At 40.9% G+C, this 22,583-nt stretch overlaps 1 protein-coding gene across 1 annotated transcript; it reads left to right on the top strand.

Annotated features, from left to right (window-relative positions):
- The first annotated feature begins 5,877 nt into the window (after positions 1-5,877).
- LRIT1 (leucine rich repeat, Ig-like and transmembrane domains 1) lies at positions 5,878-18,225 on the top strand. The gene is made up of 4 exons (XM_031554347.2): positions 5,878-6,107; positions 8,495-8,961; positions 12,306-12,611; positions 15,723-18,225. Exons 1-4 carry the CDS (start codon positions 5,986-5,988, stop codon positions 16,706-16,708), a joined length of 1,881 nt encoding a protein of 626 aa, XP_031410207.1. The 5' UTR covers positions 5,878-5,985; the 3' UTR covers positions 16,709-18,225.
- The last annotated feature ends 4,358 nt before the right edge of the window (positions 18,226-22,583 follow it).

Genomic DNA, 22,583 nt, shown 5'->3' with positions numbered 1-22,583 from the left:
ATGACGTAATGCATTACCGTGCTCCGGCTTGCATCAGTGGGAAGGATTTTCCACTTTACAAGATATGCCTTGCCAGAAGCTTCTTGGAGGTGCATTTACTTAATGAAATTGATTTAGTGTCTGGCCCATATTGCCTGCTAATAAAACCTTTCAGTCAAAATCATGATAATAAAATATCTTGTAGCTTTCTTTTATGATAAAGAATGCTATTTTATTTGCTTTATGCCGTCTTTCTCTAAGCGTGTGAGGAAAAGGAATAAATTCTGTCCAGTGCCCATATTAAAAAAGAATGATTCAGAAGAGCATGGTCACTTGAGTGTCGCTTTTGAGCTTGTGAGTAAAATCAACTGATAAGACATGTCTGTGGTCAGAAAATCTACTTAGGGAAAAAGGTGGAGACTATAATATCAAGTAATTAATATTATTAGGAACCAAACAAAAGTATTTTCTAAATTAAAACCCATATATTTTTGAAAGGCAGGAAATATTACATTGTGCTGAACTTTACTGGCTGACAGTAGACTTTGACCCTGTTTGCTTTGCATTTACTTACACCACAAGCACAAGAAGGGGATCTGGCTATTCTCAGAGAATGCAAAACAAATTCTTAGGCCTCTACTGAATGACACCTGCTGCTTCATAGAACATTTTACTCTACAGGTTATATTTTTAGCTCAAAACTGTGAAAAATCTTCCTATGTAACAGCAAAGAGAATGTCTTTTACCATTTGAAATGCAGAGTTTTGTCCATGAAAGTGAAGGACCTATCTTTCATTATCTTTATGTTGGAATACAGTTGTCAACCACGAAAAAAATGTTATTATTTTAAATATATGCCCTTGATATTGGAAAGATATCATATTGATTTTTAAAAGTTTCATATAAATATCATCTGCAACCACAAAGGAATTAGCTAATGAATGCTAATTTTAAATTTTGTAGTGTTATTTGTGAATATTTCTACAGTAGCTGGAGGTGATAATGCAATTTAGACTTAAAAATACCATGAAAATCTAGAAAGCTGCTGCACTGCACACAGGTCATTGAAACAAACGAGAACTGTGTGGAAAAAGTGAATAGACAATGGCAGGGTCATTTGAATGCCACTGCAAGATTTTACTTTTGATTTTATCTCTGCCATCTTTCTGAGAGAGAGCATGGATGCAAGCAGGAACAGCTTCTTGGTTTTATGAGCACGGTTGGGATGAGCTGATGGTTAGACTAGATCACTTAATTCCTTTTTTCCTCTAACACCTCTCTCCTTTCTTCACTGCCTGATTCTTTCTGTTGCAGCTGTGAATTCTGTTCACCAGGGAAAATCTTCTGCTCTCCAGGCACCAAGGTTGTCTTCAGCTCCTTGTGTCCAGAACTTGCCCCCGCTAGTTTCTTCAACTCCTGATGAATTTCTGGAGACTTTCCTCATGGTAATGCCTATTATACTCTTTTTACCACTCAGGTGAAGCCTAACGTGATTGTATTCATGGCTTGAAACTTAACCCATCATTTGCATTAGAGATGTATATATGGAGTCTTTCTCTTGTTTAGAAGCAATTCAATTGCGTTAACTAAATTGGCGAAGTATATAGCATTAGCATCTGCTAATGCATGCTTTATTTCTCTTTTTTTATTATAAATTAATTTTAATTCTATTGCTCCTGGTATTTAGTTGTAATTTATGATGTTTCACTCATGAGGCAAAATTGAGGATGGTGAAAACAAATCTTACCATACAGTCACTGGCTACTATCTACAATGTTATTATTCCAGAGTACCAGTGAAGGGAAACCACTTTGTTGATGCACTGAAGACATTAGAGACAGGAGGTTAATTATGTTGGATTGCCTTTTTGAGTAGAATTTAAATTCAGTGGGAAGAGAGGTGTTTTCAGTCAATGTTGCTAATACTGATGTGAGGCAGTATCTGGGAAGCAAGGCATGTTGACCAATGAGTGCACTAAAAAAGCAAATGAGCTTGATTTTGGCTTGGAGATCATTAAGGGAACTGAGAAATCATTAAATCTAAAAATGGGACCTAATGGAAGTTGATGAGAAAACAACTACGGATGTTTAATGAGCACTGCATCACATTTCCATCTCTTCAGAAATAAGTAATGAAATACTTGAATTTCTTTTTGAGGAAGAGGAAATAGTATATGAAAACAGCATAGGGAAAAGTAATCCTTTGGGCCATCCTTTCAGTAAGTGATTTCTACAAGCTTAATTAATTATCGGAGTTACTTGTGGAACAAGCTTATGCAAAACCATAGCACCATAAAATGTCTGTTTAATAGTTAGCCCCAAAACACGTTTAGATTATCTTGAAACTCTGAGACGTATTAAAAAATTGTCAGCATAATTTCATTCTTCTGAAGGGGCTGCAGATGGAATTATACACTTTACCCTTAAGAGAGAAATAGCAATATATTTATTGGTATAATATGGTGATTTAACAAAACTTTATTATAAACAAGACAAGTTTAACAAGGTTTGAGATAGCAGGGTGCACCTGATTATTTACTAAAGCATCAAGGAACATTTAATTGTAAATTACATGAAGAGCATTACATAGAAGACATTATATACTATACAAAAGTACAAAGAAAACCCATTCAGGCAGCATTACACCATGGACACTCTTTGGATCTGATGACATTATATGGAGAATAGTCTCCTGTTGAGTCTCAAGGGTTTGGAATGGAGTTCCTTTTGCCTTCTGGACTCTGGAGATTCTAGAAGCTATGAATCCTGTTCCATTCCTGGACTTAAGAATGAACCCTCTGCTTTTTCCAGATTCCTCCACAGAGGAGTCTGGATGCAGCCAAATCCACTCTCAGTCTCAAATTTTCCCCAGCCTTGGTCAGTGCTTTGCTTAGCTAGGTTTTTCCACTAAAACATCCTTAGCAAATTACTTGCGAATTGTCAAGAAGCTAGGTATTAATCACTTGCCAAAGATCTTCCACAGCATGAGATTTCTTACTTGGTAGACCCACCTTTCTGAGCATCTCTCAAGAGGAGGTCCTATTGTGCATCCCACTTCCATGCAGGAGAGTTTACAAGGCTCTTGGACTGTTTATTATTTGTGAAGCAAGATAACTGACTCATAGCCATATTGCATGCAAAATTACATGGACTGCAATTTTGAGCTAGATGTGAAGGGGAACACGCTGTAAGAACATTGCATGAAAACAAATACTCACCAAAACTAGTTAGCAATCTTATTTAAGATCAATATCTTGTTCTGCTGTTGTAATATACGTATTAACTTTCAGGTAATTTCATGTAAGAATAGGTATGCTGTTGCTTCACTTTTGACTAGTAACTTCTGTCTCTATACTAGAAAGTAAAAAACAAGATCCACGTGTCCACAACAAGTAGGAGAGCAAGGTGGCAATAGGGTTGCAGTGGAGACACGAGGGCAGTTGCACCACGTGGCCTTTTGCACCCAGATTACTTGAGGACCTGTGCTACCTACATTTCCTGTTTCCAATGGGAGCAGAGACCAGCTTCAGCAACTGGCTATCCATGTTGCACTTGCTCTAGAAGACCCTGGCCATCTTGACGACTACCAAGGATTAGTCTAGTTACGGCTCTGAGCTGGCTGCACAAGGTTGGATTGCATGAATGCTTTGAATGCTTTCCTTCCATGGGATTGCAAAGTTTTGAAGACTAGAAAAGATCTATAGAGATCCGCATGGCTGGTTTTGGCTTTTTCAGGCTTTTTCTACCTGCAGGAAAGCATGAAAGAGTTTGGAGTTTTGAAAAATAACATCCACACCAGCTCTTCAAAATACATCTAAAATATATCTGTCTTTTATAGCACTCTCAGACAGGAGCATTACATGTTGAAACATCTATAGTTTGTTTTTGTTTTTTGTTTTTTAATGTAAATTTTAATTTTTCTTCAAAACTCCAAAATGTCTTTTGGATGAGATTGTTTCTATTTCCTCCTTGGCATCGTGACAGTTCATATGATGTGACATTTAGATAATCTGCAGAAGGGCAGTTGTAGGTACAACCGTGCTTTTAAAAAGGTGCAGAGCTGTAGTTCTCTCCCCGGGGAAATACGAATTTAAGTATAAGAGGAGGATGGAAGAATCTGTCATGGGCATTTTTTTCTGTACAATGTGATTACAATTAAGGTCCAACAAAGCCTAATGTTTAGGGGACATTTTTGTGGTTGTAATTTCTTTGCCCTTCTCCTCCAACCTTAGCTAAAGAACAGTGAAGCTGGGAAGTGACTGGTGCTGAAAAGCCAATAGGATGCCAGGAGACTTCTGCTTCAGCCAGCTACATTTGATCTTACACCCCAATTTCATTGCGAAAATCTGACTATAGAGTTCCAATTCAGTTAATAAAGTCTGGGATTTTGGTAGAATTTCTTTTGTTTTGTGCTGAAGTGAGGCATCTGGGACTCTCCCCTGAATAACAATACTGGATACATTGGCTATCCTGAACTCCAGAAGTATGAGAAATGTTTTCCTAAAGCATCTAAAGATGAGTTGTGCCTAGTTAGTTCTCTACTGCTAGCTTTTCAGCTTTGTTCCATCACTCCTCACTTCTGTTAACATTTTTTAACCTGTGTTTTATGTTTTCTGTATGATACAGGTGTGCCAAAGCTATTATGAAGCAGGCAACTGTACTGGTAAGTGTGGGAGTAGCAATCAGATGAGGCTGAATGTAATCACCTACAAATTCCGACAAAGATTTTTACTTTTAAAGGAATGTTTCATATTTGAGGTGTATTTGGTATGCATACTTTCACACTCACCGGAAAATAGTAGCCCTTGTACGAATGAGATGTCTTGGTTTGTATGAATTAAATTTTGCTCCTATCTCAAAGAGCAACTGCTTAAGCTTTACTTTGTGTGTATATGGTCTTTTCTTTCATATATTGAGTTCTTTGGAGTGTTGAAAACATGGGTTGTTTCAAATCAGCTTTGCAGTTACAGCTGCCCTTTTGAATAGATGGGAAACTATTGTCTTCAAGGGGTGTGAACAAAAGTAGTTTTTCTCAGTGTTTCTGAAGCTGTGTCATGACTCTGCTTCAGGTGGTGCTCCCCAGATGGTCCCTTATCCAGGCTGTGTTGTGTCAGCAAGTGAGAGCACAGCGCTCGGTTCTGCAGGCCTACTAGAAACTTGTGTGCATTTACTGGGTTATTTAGTGCTTGTTAATATCAGGAGTGATTCCAAGAGCTCAGTAAATGTTGAAAAGAAAGCCACCTAAGAGTTTAAAAAAAAAAAAACAAAACAAACAAACAAACAAAAACAACAAAGAAACAAAAAACAAAAAAACAACAGCTTTTAACAGTTTCACTACGTATTTTCAATATTCTTCTGCAGGAGGCTTACATTCCAGTAGCATAAGATACTGTTTCTATCATATCGTAAAACCATAGAATGGCCTGGGTTGAAAAGGACCAAAATGATCATCTGGTTTCAACCGCCCTGCTCTGTGCAGGGTCACCAATCACCAGACCAGGCTGCCCAGAGCCACATCCAACCTGGCCTTGAATGCCTCCAGGGATGGGACATCCAAAACCTCCTTGGGCAACCTGTTCCAGTGCCTCACCACCCTCTGGGTGAAAAACTTCCTCCTAAAAGCACTTCCAAAGTCTCTGAGAAAGCACTCTATTACTAATTCCTGGTCAGATAAGAGTTATGCATGTCACCCCAAAATATGTTTGCTTTTTTCACGCGTGAGAGCCACAGATTTCCTGAGAAGTGGAGTTTGGGGCTCCCAGAGGGAACCAATGCTGTCTGTACGGTTCCAGGAAGCAATAAGCACCTACATGAAAATAACTCAAGTCCCCATCCTTAATCCCTGCCTATCCTTTTTTATCTGATGGACTCAGCGAGGGCTGGAGGATCACAGCGTGGCTGAAAACGAAAGGGAGTTAACAAGATGTGACCAGTCAATGGCTAAAACAATAGGCGAGACCCTGCACGTTGCCTACTGCCCAGGTGTCCTTCCCATGCACAGGTAGTCATGTGGATCACCGTGAGTTTGCTCTGCTGCTTGGTGCTCGGGGGGCTGCCGTGGGCAGGCACGTCGTGCCCCTCGCAGTGCAGCTGTGCCTTCCACAGCCTCAACGAAGGGACGAAAGCCAGGTATGCTGATACTTCCGAAGGGCTGGGGGTTTTCTTTCTTCTCTCTAAGGATGCTTTCAGAACAAAATATTGTGTCTACGCTTCATGTCTGTTATTTTTCCAGTTGCTCTGCTCTCCTGCTTCATTTGCAGAGGATTAGCTTCTGAAAACACAGTAAGCTGATTTCAGAGAAAGCGTTTGGGCATCTTCTCTGTGAGAACAGCAACATAATTACTGCTGGGGCAATGGCAAAAAGGAATACAGTTAAAACATTTTTCTCTTTCTGCCTTCATGCTGAATATACTGGTTTTATTCAGTCCTGTTAGTCTGTATCTAAAGTGTAAGCAGGTTTATTTTGCGGTACCAAAGCCTTCAATCCATTCTGCTTGCTTAAAAAATCCTTGGGTTGGAGATTTTAGGCTAAGTAATAGACTCTGGATGCCAATAAACAAAAAAAGGAAACAATAAAAATAAAACAAGACAATTCTCAGACTGGAAACTTTCAGTTGGAAAGGCAGGTAAGGCTGGAAGGTTATCCACTGCGGGAAGCAGCACCATTATACAGAGATTTCACTGGAGGACTACAATAAGAAAAAAAGTTATTCTGAAGGGTTATCAGAAATTAATGATCTGACCTAATGAAATACAGGCTACATTTTTATCAGATCTGATTCACAGTAGAGGAGGTTTGTGGCAGAGAGTATCTGATAACTCCTCTAGAAGAAATGTTTTTTTCTAGGCAAGATGACAGTACAGCAATGAAAGGCTGTCCTCTGTATTTGGATCACCATCAGGTGCATCTGCTTCATCTCTTTTATAGTGGCATAGTTTTAAAACCAGAAACTGTCCCAGTGAGAAGGGTGGCAGAGCCACAAATAGTGTAGAATTTTTTTAAAGGCAGCACAATAGCAGAAGAGCCTATATTTGCTCCATAAGTGTCATAATTCCTGGTAGAATTTCCTTACAGAGACTGGAAAAAACTGCAGTGCGTTTTGGTAAGATGCATAATAAAGCAAATGCTCGTTATTCTCTTAATGAGCATGATGTCGCATTTTTCTGTACTAAGATTTGTATTTTTCACTAGTAGAAGATTATCCTATAGATTTATTGTTTAGTGCTTAGCAACATAGTTTAGGGACACTATGAGGAGCCTCAGAGTAGAGTTTTGCCGTGATAATATCTCTGCTAGCGAACATTTTGTGTCATGTTTACACAAAACCAAATGTTTTATTGAGAGATGATCTCTGAATTTTTCTTATTTGACATATTTCTTTTCTTCCGCAAAATCTCAACCCAGGACTTAAGGGCAGCATAGAAGTGCTGGATGACAGAAATATATAGGGTTTTTTTGGTTAAAAATTAACTGGAGGCTCTAATAACATTTAACTTCAGGAAAACTACATGAGCAGTTCAGCCACGTTATTTATTGTTGCAGACAGTAGAGGAATAGTTGCTTTCAGCCAACGTCAGTCTGGCTTTGTAATGTCCTATTTATCGATCAGGCAGTATGATAAGAAAATGGTACTTGACTGATCACATTACATTACTTGAGTTATTTGGTTTAGCATGTGGAGTGGGACATGCCAATGTAACCTGCTGTGTTTTCTGAGGTGGCTTTGCACTTTGTTAAGAACTTGCCTTTTTTTGTCCTCTTGGCAAAGACAAAGTTACAGTTTTTTTATACAAAGACTGCAAAATGCTGCATGGGGTTTTCAGGATTTGAACTCCAGGAATTAGAAATAGAAAGGAGTGATTTAGACACGTGAATCTGCCTTGCTTTCAGCAAAACATTTTCTAAAGTGTTAGTTTTCTGTACTTTTGCTCTCATAAATGGTGTATCTCTGTGGTGAAGTGCCCATTGCATCTCTACAAACCTTCCAGTTTCACAGTGATATATTGCTATAGAATATTACTGGTGAGTCGACCTTCTCCTTGCTTCATGAGCAGAGATCCTGTGCTGTATTTGGTCTGTTTTACTTTATCCCATCCCAAACTTCATCAAACAGTTAAGGCTTCTTTTTACATGTCCTTTAATGTTTGCTTTATTGATCCTTTTATTTTAAAATGCATTAGCATCCTCTGCTGTGCATTGGCACTGCTGACTGTCATAAAGACCGTAAGAACCCAAAAGAGAAAAAAGCTGGAACACAATATGTGCCAGACTCAGATTCATACTACTTCAGGAAAGTGCAATCTCTGCAGTCAATAAATGTGTGTATATATGACTTAGTGTAAGCCAAATGTACTTACGGTGATGATGTGAGAATCAGCAGCAAGTAAGAAATGACAAGAACGAAGCTTTTGAAAAAAGAAAGGCAGATAAAATATTGTACTAAATTTTTCAAAATGTCTCAAGTATATGTCTTCAAAAAGATGAGGAAGTTGTATCTGTGTTTCTTTCTCACCAGGACAGTGCTGTGTAATGACCCAGAGATGACCCTCACCCCTGTGAACATCCCTGTAGACACATTCAAGCTTCGAATAGAGAAGACAGCCATCCGCAGGGTGCCAGGGGAAGCTTTCCATGCTCTTCACAACCTGGAGTACCTCTGGTTACCCTATAACTCCCTGGCCAGCCTCAGCGGGATCACCTTCAAGGGCCTCCGTCGCTTGCTGGAGCTGAGGCTAGATGGAAACGACTTAATATCATTTCCCTGGGAAACCTTGTCTGACATGCCACAGTTAAGGCTTCTGGATTTACACAACAATGAACTTACCTCAATCCCTCCCGATGCTGCTCGTTACATCAAGAATATCACGTACCTGGACCTGTCTAGCAACAAACTGATGACTCTTCCTCAGGCTCTTATTTCTACTTGGGCCAACCTGCAGGCAGTCCCTTACTTTCCTAACGATAACTCCAAGATCATCTTAGGTAAGAGTGACTGTGATTTTGCAGTAGGCAAAATGACAAGAGATCCTGATGTCATTGTAGCATTTTCACTCGCTGTGGTTACTATGACATGTACACTGCTCATTTCATGCCCTATATGAAGTGTGCACATTCACTTATACCTTAACCAACTTGCCTTTCCACACCCAGCTTATTACACCCTGACCTTTATCACAGACTTGAGTCTTTCTTATAGAAAACCAGTTACTCCTCTTCAGGAGCTTTTTATTTATGAACACTGCCACTTTTGTTGAACATACAAATGTGATTAGAGCTCCACATCTTTCAAGTGCTGTTTCCTACTAACAGCTGGCATGGAGTTGATTAGTTTTAAGCAGCATTAAATAAAAAGATGAATTCTTCTTATGTCCAAGTTAAAAAGGAGTAAACCTGCTGCTGAGCATAAAATCTGGGTCAGAACAGCCAGTTTGTTCTAGTATGTGCCTCTTAAGAGTCTCATTTATCTCTCCACGTAGAATTAAAATCTCAGTTTCCAAAGAGCCATTAATATAATGCTGCCTCCAAGGGTGAGAATCCACTTGTTGGTGGCATTTCTATGCTTCTCAGAAGCATGGTTCAGGTCAATAGTACATTTTTGTGTCAGAGAGTATATTACAGACCACTGTCTTAATTACTCCAAATTGTGATATACTCAGATGAGGTACACTTATCATGGGATTACTACTTAGCCTTTTAGCCGTAGTACGCTGGTTCAAATCCTCAGCAGGTTGATGATGTTTCAGAGTTGTTGCCATCTGCTGTCTTTATTTGTTATGAACTGACATAGTTCCACTGGCTCTTTGCCCCATGGGATGTGTGCATCTGCAGGTATTGTGTCTACAACCATGGGTGTGAGTTCAGGCACTTGATGGTAATCTAATCAGAAACATTTTCTCTCACTCTGAGAAGTGTTTGGCAAAATCTGCTCTTGTTCTCTGGATAAATTTAGGGGAGATACCATTTTTAGAACCAGGTCGCAGTGGAAAGAGACACTGAACTTTAAAAAGAATCCAATTGCCACATAAAAAACTTCTAGTGCTCTTAGCAGGTGTAAAGGTTTGATTAGGAAAGGAGCAGGTGTTTCCCCATCCTGTTTTGCCAGGTGTAACATCAAGTTCTTTAAGCCCACTGTTTGAGATTACCCATTTTGGTTGTGGCAAGGCGAGACGCTGCTGAGATCATTTTCTTTTCTTTATTTATTTTTCAGAGTAAAGTGGCCTGTAAAAGCATTCTTCCATGGAAGTGGTGTATTGTCAGTAAGAACAGATCACTTTTCTGCTCATGGCCAACCTGAGTGTTTGCATAAGCAGCTGCACACAGGTTGCCTGTTCTAGGATTCTGAAAAATTCATGTGAGCAAATGAGCATAATGCTAGCATTCATATGGTAATGTATAGGCATACCACCTCCTAGCTCCTATTCTGCTGACATCCATGGAGAAACATGTCTCTTTGCAGAAACAAAATGAGATTAGACAGCTCATGTCTCTATTTTGCTCTGCTGTTTCATATGTTTCATTTGACTGTTTCATATGGAGGCATAGAAAAATCCAAGAACAGCAAAGAATTAGCTCAGTCCCTTCCCTTGCCTACACTGAATCATTGTGAATCCTCTTCAGGGCCCTTGCTTGTTCACTGCTTCAAGAAAAAGGTGGTTTCAGCAATAGTTTCTTGGCTGATAGTTTGTGTCAAGACTGCAAGATTCTGAGTGTGAAGATTGCCCACGTGACCTGCCTGTGAAAGAGAAAAAGCAGATCTCAGAGTTAATAATGTAAAGTGTCATGAAGGATGGCTCTACCGATTATTTAATCTATGATGAGTCTGTACAGGAACTAAAGTGGCAATGCAAAAAGTTAAAGCTGTTTTTTTTTTGGCCAGAGTATCTAGAATAAATTGCAATCTAGTACATGAAGTCAGAAGTAAGCAGATAGCAAAAATGCCATAAAATAACACAGCTGAGATCTTAATTTTCATTCTTTCTTTAGTTCTCCTTTTACATATTTTAATTAATAAGTGGTGCACTCCTGCCAAGACTCCCTTTCAAGCCTTCGGAGGATGGTGTGCAGTGGTCTCAGCGAGATATTTTTTCAGCCAAATCTTTAAAACAGTTCATTTGGGGCATCAGAGTCTTTTGATATACTCTGTGTTCCAGCTGACTCCAGCAAATTCAAGCAGCCCCTTGGTGCGCATGGAGCCTTGTGCTGCACACACTGTGCTTGTGCCAAGTGTTGGTTCTTGCTGAAAAGCCACAGCTTGTGTGACTGCTGCTGCCATGCTCCAGGGGCCAGCAGTAGCAGCACTACTGTGTGGGCAGATGTTTCTGCTTGCTGGGAATTGAGGGGATAGTAGAGCTCCTTACTTTCAGGCTGCTGCCAAGCCCTGAGCCTTGTCCTTGGGCTGCCTGCTGAAAAGAGAGGGTGAAGCCCCCTTGAAGACAGGTCTGGGACACTGACCTCCTGTCTTAGTCTTCGCATACCTGGATTTAGTCTAAAATCCCCAGTGGCAGTGCTGCTAGCTAAAGCCATTAAAGACCAGAAACTTTTCGAAGGACAGGCAAATGTCAATATTTTTGAGTGAGATGACATACAGATTTAGTCAGAATGCAGCGGCTTCTATTCATGCCTGTGCATTGCTCCAGATCTGATTTTGCTTTTTCAGTACCATCTTCACAAATCTATTTTTAATGGGGTAATATCTCTTTTCTTTTTTCAGAATTTGAGTTCAGTATGCACACACACTGAAAGAGCAGAAAAGCAGAAAAAGAGAAACGTTCTGGGACAGTGAAGCAGGAGTGTTTTCTTTAATATATCTCTTCCTATGTGCATATTCTTAATACAGGTGCTGCCTAATAGATGTGTGTGACCTACCGTAGGCCTTATTGTTAGCCTATAGCTGGCTAATAATTTTAAAGATCACTGGCAAGAAGAATGTAATAGCCTGTGTCTTATTAGGAAAATGAAAACAAATAACCAACTCACTCCCATAACTATTTTTTCCAAAGTATATGACAAACTATTTGTTTTGCTTGATTATATGCATAAATAGTGACGTGTTCTTGGCACAAATTACCTTGCTTTGAACTTCATGAGTGTGATTTAATGTCCAGGTTTTGAGATACCTTAGCAAACCCAATTTTCTCCCTTTTACTGACCAGTATTGTGAGACACTTCAACCTCAGCCAACAGCAGCAGCGCTACGATCCCCATGCATATCCTTTTTTAGGGGCAGACTGGGAATCTATCGGTTTGTCCTGCTGAAAAATGGAAACAAAATTGGCAGAAACAAAAGTACTGTTGGAGTGACTGAGTGCTCTGGTTTCTTTTGACAGGTTTGCAAGACAATCCTTGGGCGTGTGACTGCAGTCTGTATGAAATGGTCCATTTTCTGAATTTCCAGTCTCCCAACATAGCGTTCATTGAGCCCAGGCTGAAATGCTTCACCCCTCGCAGCCTTGCAGGAGTCTTCTTCAGCCAAGTTGAGCTAAGGAAGTGTCAAAGCCCTGTTGTACATACGTCTGTAGCCAAAGTAAAGACCATCCTGGGCAGCACTGTGCTACTGCGATGTGGGACAACGGGGGTGCCCATTCCTGAGCTCAGCTGGAGAAGGGCTGATGGTGCTCCGCTAAATGGCACAGGTACATTTAAGCTTAAGCTTTTTTTTCCCGAGTGTGAACTGGGTGAGTGAGTCCTATACCATTATTTTCTGGGCTGCAAAGCATATGGAAGCTTATGACAGTAGCAACTTCCCGTCGATGAAAGACCCAAAAAAAGAAGTGGGTACAACATTAAGATTTCACTGTAACTCACTATAGAATGGTTTCATTGGAAAGGGACCTCAGAGATCATCTAGTTCCAGCTCCTCTGCCATGGCAGAATTGCCAGCCACTAAATCAGGCAATAGATCAGGTCACCCAGAGTTGCATCATCCAGCCAGGCTTTGAACACCTCCAGGGCTGGGATATCCACAACCTTTCTGGGCAGCCTGTACCAGAGCCTCATTTTTCAGCTTCTCAGTGAAAAATTCCTCCCTGCTATCTAATTTAGATCTTCCCTCTTTTAGTTTACAACCATTGCCCCTTGTCTTATCACTATCTACCCATGAACAAAGTCAATTTATCTCCTGTCTGTAAGCTGTCTCTAAGTACTGGAAGGCCACAGTGAGGTCTTCCTGCAGCCTTCTCTTTGCCAGGCTGAAAAAGTACAGCTCCCTCAGCCTGTCTTCATAGCAGAGGTGCTGCAGCCCTCTGAGCATCTTCACGGCCCTTTTCTGGACCTTATGCAAATGCTGTCTTTTCTGTGCTGGGAGACACGGTATACCAGATGGGGCCTCGTGAGGGCAGAGCAGAGTGGGACAATCACAACCATGTTTCTGCTGCCTCCCCTCTTTTGATGCAGCCCAGGATGCTGTTGGCCTTCCAGGCTGCAAGTGTACACTGCTGGCTCCTGCTATGTTTTTCGTCTACCAGGACCCCCAGGTCCTTCTTGGCAGAGATGCTCTTAAGTACAGTAGTATGTGTAAATCACTATAGCATTGAAATTCTCTGTAGGCTGTAAAATTGCTTACATGTTGATGTAAATATCATCAGATAAATACATGCTATCATTTTTTTTTTTTGTTTCACAATTGTGCTGGTGGTGAGGTGACTTGAAGGGTTTTCTGCAAATCTGTTGGAGCTGAAGAAATGAGATATGTCCAGCTGTAGCAAGAGACTGTCTTAATTTAGTTAGCTAGTCAGTCACTGAAAAGGATTCCCACTGACTTTTTTAAAGGGCCTTTTAAGAGTAAATGTGAGCTATTACTAATCAGTTAGGGAACATCTCTGGAGGAGAGATGTCAGCTGGAATTCAGATCGTCTGTGGTGAAGAAGGAAGACTGCAACATTAAGGCACTGATAGATTAAAAATAATAATTATAAAATATAATATAATTTATAATATAATTACAAAAAAGCACTGAACCACTGAGGAATACAACACTCCAGTAAAAATGCTGTGCTTCCAATGGTTCACTTAGGAAGGATTGATGAGGCCTCTTAGAAAAATGTTCTTTAGGTGATATAGTGACCAATTTCCTCTCCTATGCATATCCTGCTTATGGAGGGAGTCTTTGAATAACTTCTGCCTTCGTGAACAATCAAATTTTCATTTCCATTTTTCTGACTGCTTGGATGCAGAATTGCAATGTGAGTTGGTCCTTTAATGTGCGGGGAATTTACGAAAGAAACCATTGCTACATTCAAGGCAGTTGCTCTTAGTTTTTTAAGGTTTTACCTCAGAACCTGAACCTTCATTTTTTTCTAATCCCCCCAGGTGGTACTGTCTCCTGGGCCTGATTGGAAAGTGTGGGGTCTCAACTACACTTGAGCAGTGCATACAGAGGAGTGAGCATTTCTCTTCTCAGCAGTGGAACCACTTGTAATAAGTAACCTTTTGGGGGATCTTCACAAGCTATTCCTCTGTTGTGCATGATGTACAGGTTGTAGCAGAGCCTCTCCTTATAATGATGTCTATCCTAGTGCTGCAAACACTTCTCATACATTTGAAAGAGAGTCACAACAAAAAATAAAACAGAGAATGCTTTCCTGAAAATGTATGTTGAGTTTACTTTGAGTTACAACTGAGAATGATGGATTTTGTGCCCCATTAAATCACACTTGAGCACCTTTTAGTAAAAAGTTGGCTGAAAATACGCATTATTTCTCAGCAATGGCAGCTCCTGTGTTGTTATATCACTGAAATAGTGGTGTTCTGAGTACAAAAGTGTGAGAAACAGCTCAGTGTCTACACGAATGGGGAAAGGCCATAGGAAGACCGGTAGCTTTGTTTCCTAGTGTTTCAATTCAGTAAAAAATTAAATGGAAAAGGTAAGTTTTGCTGCTATTCCATTTTATTGGAATGTGCCTTGGTTGCCAAGGCTGGATCCTGACCCATGTGGGCTTGACAGGTTTTCATCCTGTCTTACGTTTGCCTTTCAAATATCTCCTTTGTTTACCTTCAAATTGAAAGGAGAGGTATTACATGCTCATCCTAAGGAGGCTGGTTAAATAACGGAGAATGTGCTTTACCCCTAACCCCCCTTTTTTTCCCTGCCTAAATAGAAAAATTCAAAAAATGCTAGTTTTTAGCATCTTGGCAAAAGAAACGAGAAAGTTGACGCTCAGCTGCATACATATTGCTTAGCGGAGCCGTCTGCTTTGATCAGTGATCAGACTTCCCCATGTTTGACTTGATATAAAAACCTGCCCTAATTTCACAGTAATAGGAAAATCATTTTTCAGCTTTGCTCCGTATGTTCTAGACTAATCCATGTGTTATTTTTGAAGAAAATCTGCACTGTTTTTATTTTCTATGTCGCTGAGAAGTGCATTCAGTGTTCAACTAGGTTGTGTTACAGCCCACTCCTGCTGCTGCTTTAAATATTGTACCAGCACATGTGAAATTTCAGTTTTTTTGAAAATGGAGGAAACTTCCCTGTTTAGTTTGCAAGTTGTGTGTCAAATGGAGGGAAATAGCATGAAATGCTTCACATCCATTTGTTCTGAAGCAGACTAAATCGTAACATAACTTTATTTTAGTGTTAATGTCATTTTCTTGGAATTAGTTTAATATTACAACGTACTTGGTGGCAAAAATAAACAATTTTGCTGTCTCCGGCAGATATTCTGTTGATTGAGACCTAATAGTTCACAAAACACACTATTAATTCTAGTGACAATTGACTGTTTTACATTTTTCCTTCTTTGCAGTGCACCAAGAGATCTCTAGTGATGGGATGAGCTGGTCTATCCTGGGCCTGCCTGTAGTCTCTTACCTTGACTCTGGAGAGTACATCTGTAAAGCAAAGAATTTTCTAGGGGCAACAGAAGCATTCATATCCCTAATCATCATGGACTCGGAAAGCACGGATGACCCCAACTCCAATGCCAAAGGCACGTGGAGCGGGAAGGCAAGCGGGATGGAGGCAGCTGCCTACAATGACAAGCTAGTGGCAAGATATGTTATCACCACCTCCACCATGCCTACCCTAGGGGCTGGAGCAGGAACCGGAGAGGATCTCCTCATCCCAGCTGGAGCACAAGATAGGAACCCCCAAAACCTACTGGTGAGCCCACCTACTGGTCAGCAGGAGCCAGAGAGAATAGTGAGATCTGTCAGGGTGATAGGAGATACTGACCAGAGTGTCACCCTGGCATGGAAGGCCCCTCTGGCGAAGAACACGACAGTGTTCAGTGTCCTTTACGCTGTCTTTGGAGAGAGAGACATGCGTCGGATCAATGTGGAACCAGGGAAGACCAAGGTTAGCATTTATGGGCTGCTACCAAAGACCAAATACATAGTGTGCGTCTGTGTGAAAGGGCTGATCCCCAGGAAGGAGCAGTGCATCATATTTTCCACAGATGAAGTTGCTAGTGCAGGAGGGACCCAGAAACTCATCAACGTGGTTGTCATAAGTGTGGCTTGTGTCATTGCCGTTCCTCTGACACTGGTGGTCTGCTGCGGAGCACTGAAGAGACGCTGCAAAAAGTGCTTTGTGAGGAAACCCAAGGAAATTCAGGAGTCCTATGTCACCTTTGAAAGTCTTTCTCCTGGGGCCAAGGTGAAAGGAGTGGAAGGAGAATACTTGACTAGACATACCCCTGATGAGTCTAACAGGCTCCTTTCTGCCCGATCCAGTGTGGACTCAGAAGCAATACCAAAGATAGAGGGGCAACCAAATGAATACTTTTGCTGATAGTTACTAGGCTGGTCATTGGCTTGTTAGATGGAAAGCTTGTGGCTGTATATATGACTGTGCTGCAACACTGCATGCCATTGTGTCAATGTGTGTCTCTTGGACATATTCTGGAGGAGGATGCAAGAAAGTGGAAGATGCCCAGTCTTTATAGGAATGTGTTGTTTGACAGCTGGGGTTTGATGTTTTGTACTCAATCAAAAGCTTCTGTGCTAACGGTCTCATTCTCTTGGACCATTCTTATTTTCATAAAATGATGCATGCACACTGAGTGTGAGGACATTAAACAGCACTTTTGAGCATGCTCTGCTCAGTGCTGTTTAGTACCTGCTCTGCATTATGCTAAATGTTTTCTTTGCAGCTCTGTTATGGTTCTTTGGTTTACAAATCGGGAAGTACTTGATAATTTTAATACAAATATCTGTGAATGTGAAGATAGAGTTTTACCTGTTATGCAACATATATTTGCATGAAACAGGCAAATTCATGTTTAACAGATGGCTAAATACAACTGTTTGTAGTACATCTAACAACAGCTTTATATTCTCAGTTCAAAGAAATGTGCAAAGAGATATGACTCGAGACAAAAAGCAATCGATTCCTAAGAACACGTAAGAGAGTAAGCTTGAGAATGGCATTTTGACCCTAACCACTGTTCTTCTTATCACTCAATTCAGCAACAGTACCATGCAGACCTTTCAGTATCAGACTTAGTTGTCATTTTCTAGCAGTGTTGTAATTAGTACAGTATGATTTATATCAGCTATGCTACTTAAAAATCATACAGTAGACTCTTCTGCAAATTATGTGTGGCGTTGTTATGTTTTGTACTGCAAAACCTACATTAAATAGTTCTGTAAAAATCTCCCAGAGCAGCCCTGTCGTTGCTGCTGGCTGTACTGGTAAAACTGGTAGTGAAGATCAGAGGGCTTAACTGGGCACTTGTGGTTCAGCCACGAAAATCCCTTGCTCTGTGTAGATCAGAGGTGTGTACTGCTGACTGGGCACACTTCTGCAGTACTTCTGCTGTGGCAGCAATGGTGGCAAAGGCTCCATGCTGATATTTGGGTTTCAAACATTTTGCAAGTTTGAGAACTCTGATAAAAGAAGAAAAAAAGCTAATATTTGTCTAACTGTGTTTTTCTAACCACGGTTTGCTGATCAGTTATTTGTTACTCAAGTCCTGCAATTCTGCGGGAATTTGGATCTGAATGCTTATCTGAAAGCACTTCCTAGCTGTGTAATTTTTCACTCCTGTCCCTTAGGTTGTAATATTGTATATAATGACTTTCTGTACGTAATAAATATAAAGAAAATGCTGCAAGATCTGCCAAATGTTGAATGGGAGGGATCCAACCAAGCTGAAATGATAATGGATGAAGCCTCGGTCTTTTGGAATCGATTTGAAACGTATGCTTGTAAATGTCTTGAAAAGATCACCACTCACATTCTGGATGTGTACGTAAAACATGGATTTGCAAAATTCAGTACATGGAATGACAATCCGTATTTTGCAAGTCCTTCTTGTCCTAAAGGATTTCTGTGATGTCAGATTACTTGACCTGATGGAAAAAAAAAAGTCATTTGATCTCAGCATAAATGCTAACAACAGAGAGCACGCTACAATGGTTTCTGATAGAACTCCCTGTCTTCCTTACATTCATGAAAAGGAACTTCTCTTGTACCGGGAGAATTTTTCAGTCCCTCTGTATAGCAATTCATGCCGCTGCATAGATTTTTATGTTTACAAATAACCTTTTTCAAAATGTATTTTAACACGATAGATCAATTGATGAAATAGGTAGTACCTAATAGATATATTATTTATTTATGCATTTATATTTCCCAGGATTGATTTCAAGTCTCATTCTTCAAGGTGGATTAAAAATGTTGTTCCAGTAGCAGTTTTTTGTGTGGGTTGAAAAGATTGTTTTCTTCAATCCAATTCCTGTCCCTCATCTGTAGTGGTGTTGCTTTAGGCTGTGCAGAAATCAGCAAGGGGCCCAGTCTAGCACGGGTGGCTAATTTTTAGTATTGAAAAATCAAGGCTGTCCTGAAGCTCTCCTGCAGTGAATGGAGTGGTCCTACTGCCCAAGGGCCTTCCCACAAGTGAGGTTTGCAGCCATCTGGGAGTGAGATGTATTTACCTTTCAGCTGCCTGGAGGCAGGAGCAGGGTAATTTGCCACACCTAGTCCTGGCTAAGAACAGCACTTGCCCACTCCAAGGCAACCACAGTGATAAAGGCACGGGTTGGGTTAGTCCCATCACTCCTTACCTGTGGGGATGGGAAGGCCAGGTCATCCCATGGCCTTCCTTGTGGATGTGTTAAGCTTTAGACTCTACTGGATATTTTTGCACTTGGAATAAATAGCAATCCCAAGTAGAATAAATGTGATTTTCCATTTCTATTTCCTATAGTGATTCTCACCGTCCTGTAGGTGAGGCAAAATGCTTTAGCAGCACAGCTGCTGCTCCAAAACCAGAATATCTGTACCAGACAGATGATTCACACAAGGTAGGCAATAGATTGAAACGTGTGTAAGCTCTGTGTTCTGTCGTTCATACTTTGCTAAACTGTATGTGGAATTTCAAACTGTTACAGGCAAACTGATTTTCTGCTGAATGGACGGCAGGTGAATTTCAAAACTCTGAATGAGATCTGCAGTTGTATGAGGCAAGTGAAAATGCAAATAAAAACCTCATTGCACTTTTCTGTTTCATTAACCCATGGGTGTTAGGGACCTCCTTTCAGCAGGGTCAGTGGAGGTAAGTGATGCTCTTCAGTCACAGCACACCAAACAGAGCTGGCTCAGAGCTCATCCCTGGGAACAGCTTCTTACTTGGTTAAGGTCAGTCCTTGGACAGAAGTGCCGTAAGGACCGTTTCCGTGCTCTCCCCTCCCACTCCCCCTCCCATCCTCACTTTAATGTTTTGGTTTTCTTGGTGCAAAAGTGAAATATTAAGGATAAGGAGTCAAAAAGAACATAATAGTGTTTTAAAAATGGATCCAAATAGCTCTGAACTGTACTGAAAAAACTGGTCTTAATCAAAAGATTCTTGAGAAGAGCAGCTATCAAAATGAAAGAACTGAGCAGAATATAAAGGAAATAATATGACAAAAGTGATTAAAAAGGAGTACTGCAAGTAGTTGAAGTGCATTAGAAGAAAGGTAAAAAAGTAGGTTAAAGCTTCGAAAAATGGTTTTGCAAACATGTTCAGAAGTGCCCAGGTTGTCTGATGAGCAGATCTAGAAAAAGAATAGTGTGTGCTCTAAACTACAAAGTCTCTGCATAAAAATTCCACAGGTGCAGAATAATGTCCTGGCTGATCACCACCTCATTTTCATAAAGTGATTTAAATGTACTGGGGGGCTGGTGGCCTCATTGCCCACCCTCTGCGGGACCTGCTAAGGTCAGCGATGTGCCAGGAATCCCAGAGGGATGCTGCCAGGGTTGTTGGGTTACTGAGAAAATGGGGAAAGTTTTGCAGGTTTGTATAGCTGCTGTTGAAGGTTCATGAAAGAATTTACCTCTTCCTTTTCACATCACTGTCCTCTTTTCAAAAGCTGCTTTTTCAGCCCTCTGCCATTTGGTGTTAGATGCACCGTGTCTGAAATACCCAACTGCAGCCTTCACCTCATTTGCCCTCCCTAGCAGGGATTTCTAGCTCTGATAACCCTGGTAAAGGGCCTCTAATTGTAAAGCATTGGCCTTAACTTGATTTCTTACAGATGCGTGTGCCCGTCATTTCAAGACAACAGTTTGGATCCCTTTCTGTTGCTGGAGGCACGCGAGAGGCTTCCCTTCAGCATTTGCTTTGGCAATGAGCGTGATCTCTTAAACTCCACTTCCCATGGATTAGCATACAATATCTCTATTGAAATTTATTTTGACAGCTTGGGTTTTAGACAGCTTGTTCTGCATTTTGGCTTCAATCGTGATGCCACATGACGGTAAAGAGCAGCTGAACTGAGTGGACATCTGCTGCCACAAAAGTGGCCATTAAATTTACAGGCAGGCATAAACTCAGCTGAATTGAAGACGCAACAAAATCCCACTCCAGTAGGGAGCATAAACATAAATGCTGTGGCTAACACTGAGGATGTGTACTCTTTCCTCCTCTCCCAGTCTCTACCTTATAGTGTGGTTACTCTCTTCCCATCAATTCATCTTATTTTGATATATAATTCCTCAGTGGAACTTTGGTGGCTCATGAAATGAGCATTTCCTAGAGCATTTTTCTCATTGAGTGCCATTAAGACATTGGGTTGTTTTTTTTTTGCCTCATCTGAAAGTGTTTCCCTAGTTGCTTCTGCAACGCACATAGGCTTGTTCCTGATGCCCAACTCGTTTTTGGTATGTTACTACTATTATTACCTTGTAATATTATCAGCAGCTATAATAAATTGTAAAATTACAAAATTATTACTATATAATTATAATAACATTACTCCATTAGGAGTTATTTCCACAGCAGACTACAGGACAGGACTGCAAGCACAGGTGCCTGTGGTGTTTGCTTAGGAAAGATGCTCATGCCTACACAAAGTAGGCCCATGGAGTCTTGAGGCTTCAGTTCCCATGGCCGAGACCACCGTGTGACACAACTTCTTATTGCTGCTACCTGTGTGACTCCTTCAGCCCTCCTGGTTCAGCCAGCAAGCCCCACTGACCGGTGACCACTTTGCCACGTAAGCCATATTAATAGGGGATAAGTAGCACCTATGTTGGCTTACAAGGTCCACGCTGTAAGAACCCCTCAGTGATATCCCTGCAGCCACCACAGTCAGGTAGGAGCTAGTAGCTGCTGTCCCTGCTGCACTACTAGACCAGCAACCTTTCTCTTTCACGTCATGTCTTGCTAATGACATATTAGAATGCAGGGCACTTGTTGAAATACCATCAAGTACGACATCGTGGTAAGTAATGTGCATTTTTGCTAGAAATATCATGCCCATATGGCTGTGGTTAGCTGCTAGGCACAGACAGCAGCGGCAGCCCAATGGACCCACTAATTGCAGCCTGCCCCTTGGGAGCTGGAAGCAGTCACAAAACCCAGCAGCAGTCCTCAACGTTCTCCATCAGTTTGTTTTTCTGATTAGCCTTAAAATCAAAGAGCCTGCTGATTTCAAATCTACAGAATCAGCCCTACGTCTTCTGGAGGCTTACAGCAGCTACACTAGCACACGTGCCCCAAAAGACATGTATGGTTCTAAGCTTTTGTGCTATAAATATTTTTCTATCCTGGTCCGCAGGTTGGAGGTTAAGTAGGTTCAGGCTAATCTTGATTTGTGACCCAGCTTCACACGTATTGGTACTGAGGTTAAGCCCTTTTCCGACGGCTGCTGCATCCAGCAGCCTGTAATGAAGCCCAAGCACGCTAGATGGCCCCAAGAGAACATGGTGCTGCTTGGAAATCGGAACTGAAAACTGCTGGCTTTGGATTTTGAAAGAAATATATATATATATATATTTTCTAATGAAATTATTTAGACTGAGTTTTTCGAGGGGACCCAAGAGCAATTGGTACACATGTCTTACGTGGGAAGCCTGAGAACTTAAAATATTGCAATAGCACTGAAATTTTATATTTTATGTAAAGTAGATGAACGTTAAAACCAATCTTTTCTCAGGGAAGTCCATGGACTGGCTGTACCTGTGTTGTGGTTTTCATTGCCGTTGTGTAAGAATGGAGACATTGAGGGGGAAAAATATGTATTTTTTTTTAGATAGTTTTTTTCACTGGAGAACTAGTGTCCATTCTCAGTGACAGAATGGCTGAGTAGCTTTCTTGCCCACCAAGTGTAATAGTGCACCCTGCGACGATCTATGAGGAGGTTTTGGAGCCTGATGGTTTGCACAGTCAGCACTATGT

This window comes from Meleagris gallopavo, chromosome 8, assembly GCF_905368555.1.
Source record: "Meleagris gallopavo chromosome 8, MGAL_WU_HG_1.1, whole genome shotgun sequence".
Classification (NCBI taxonomy): domain Eukaryota; kingdom Metazoa; phylum Chordata; class Aves; order Galliformes; family Phasianidae; genus Meleagris; species Meleagris gallopavo.
The sequence above is the reverse complement of the archived record's forward strand: the minus strand, read 5'-3'. Positions and strand labels throughout refer to the sequence as shown.

What these genes read in the sequence shown, in the direction of transcription:
- LRIT1 (XM_031554347.2), top strand. Translation starts at nt 5,986, where the DNA reads ATGTGGATCACCGTGAGTTTGCTCTGCTGCTTGGTGCTCGGGGGGCTG. An exon ending in AACGAAGGGACGAAAGCCAG is followed by an intron (nt 6,108 to 8,494) that starts GTATGCTGATAC and finishes CTTTCTCACCAG; the next exon opens with GACAGTGCTGTGTAATGACC. An exon ending in TAACTCCAAGATCATCTTAG is followed by an intron (nt 8,962 to 12,305) that starts GTAAGAGTGACT and finishes TTCTTTTGACAG; the next exon opens with GTTTGCAAGACAATCCTTGG.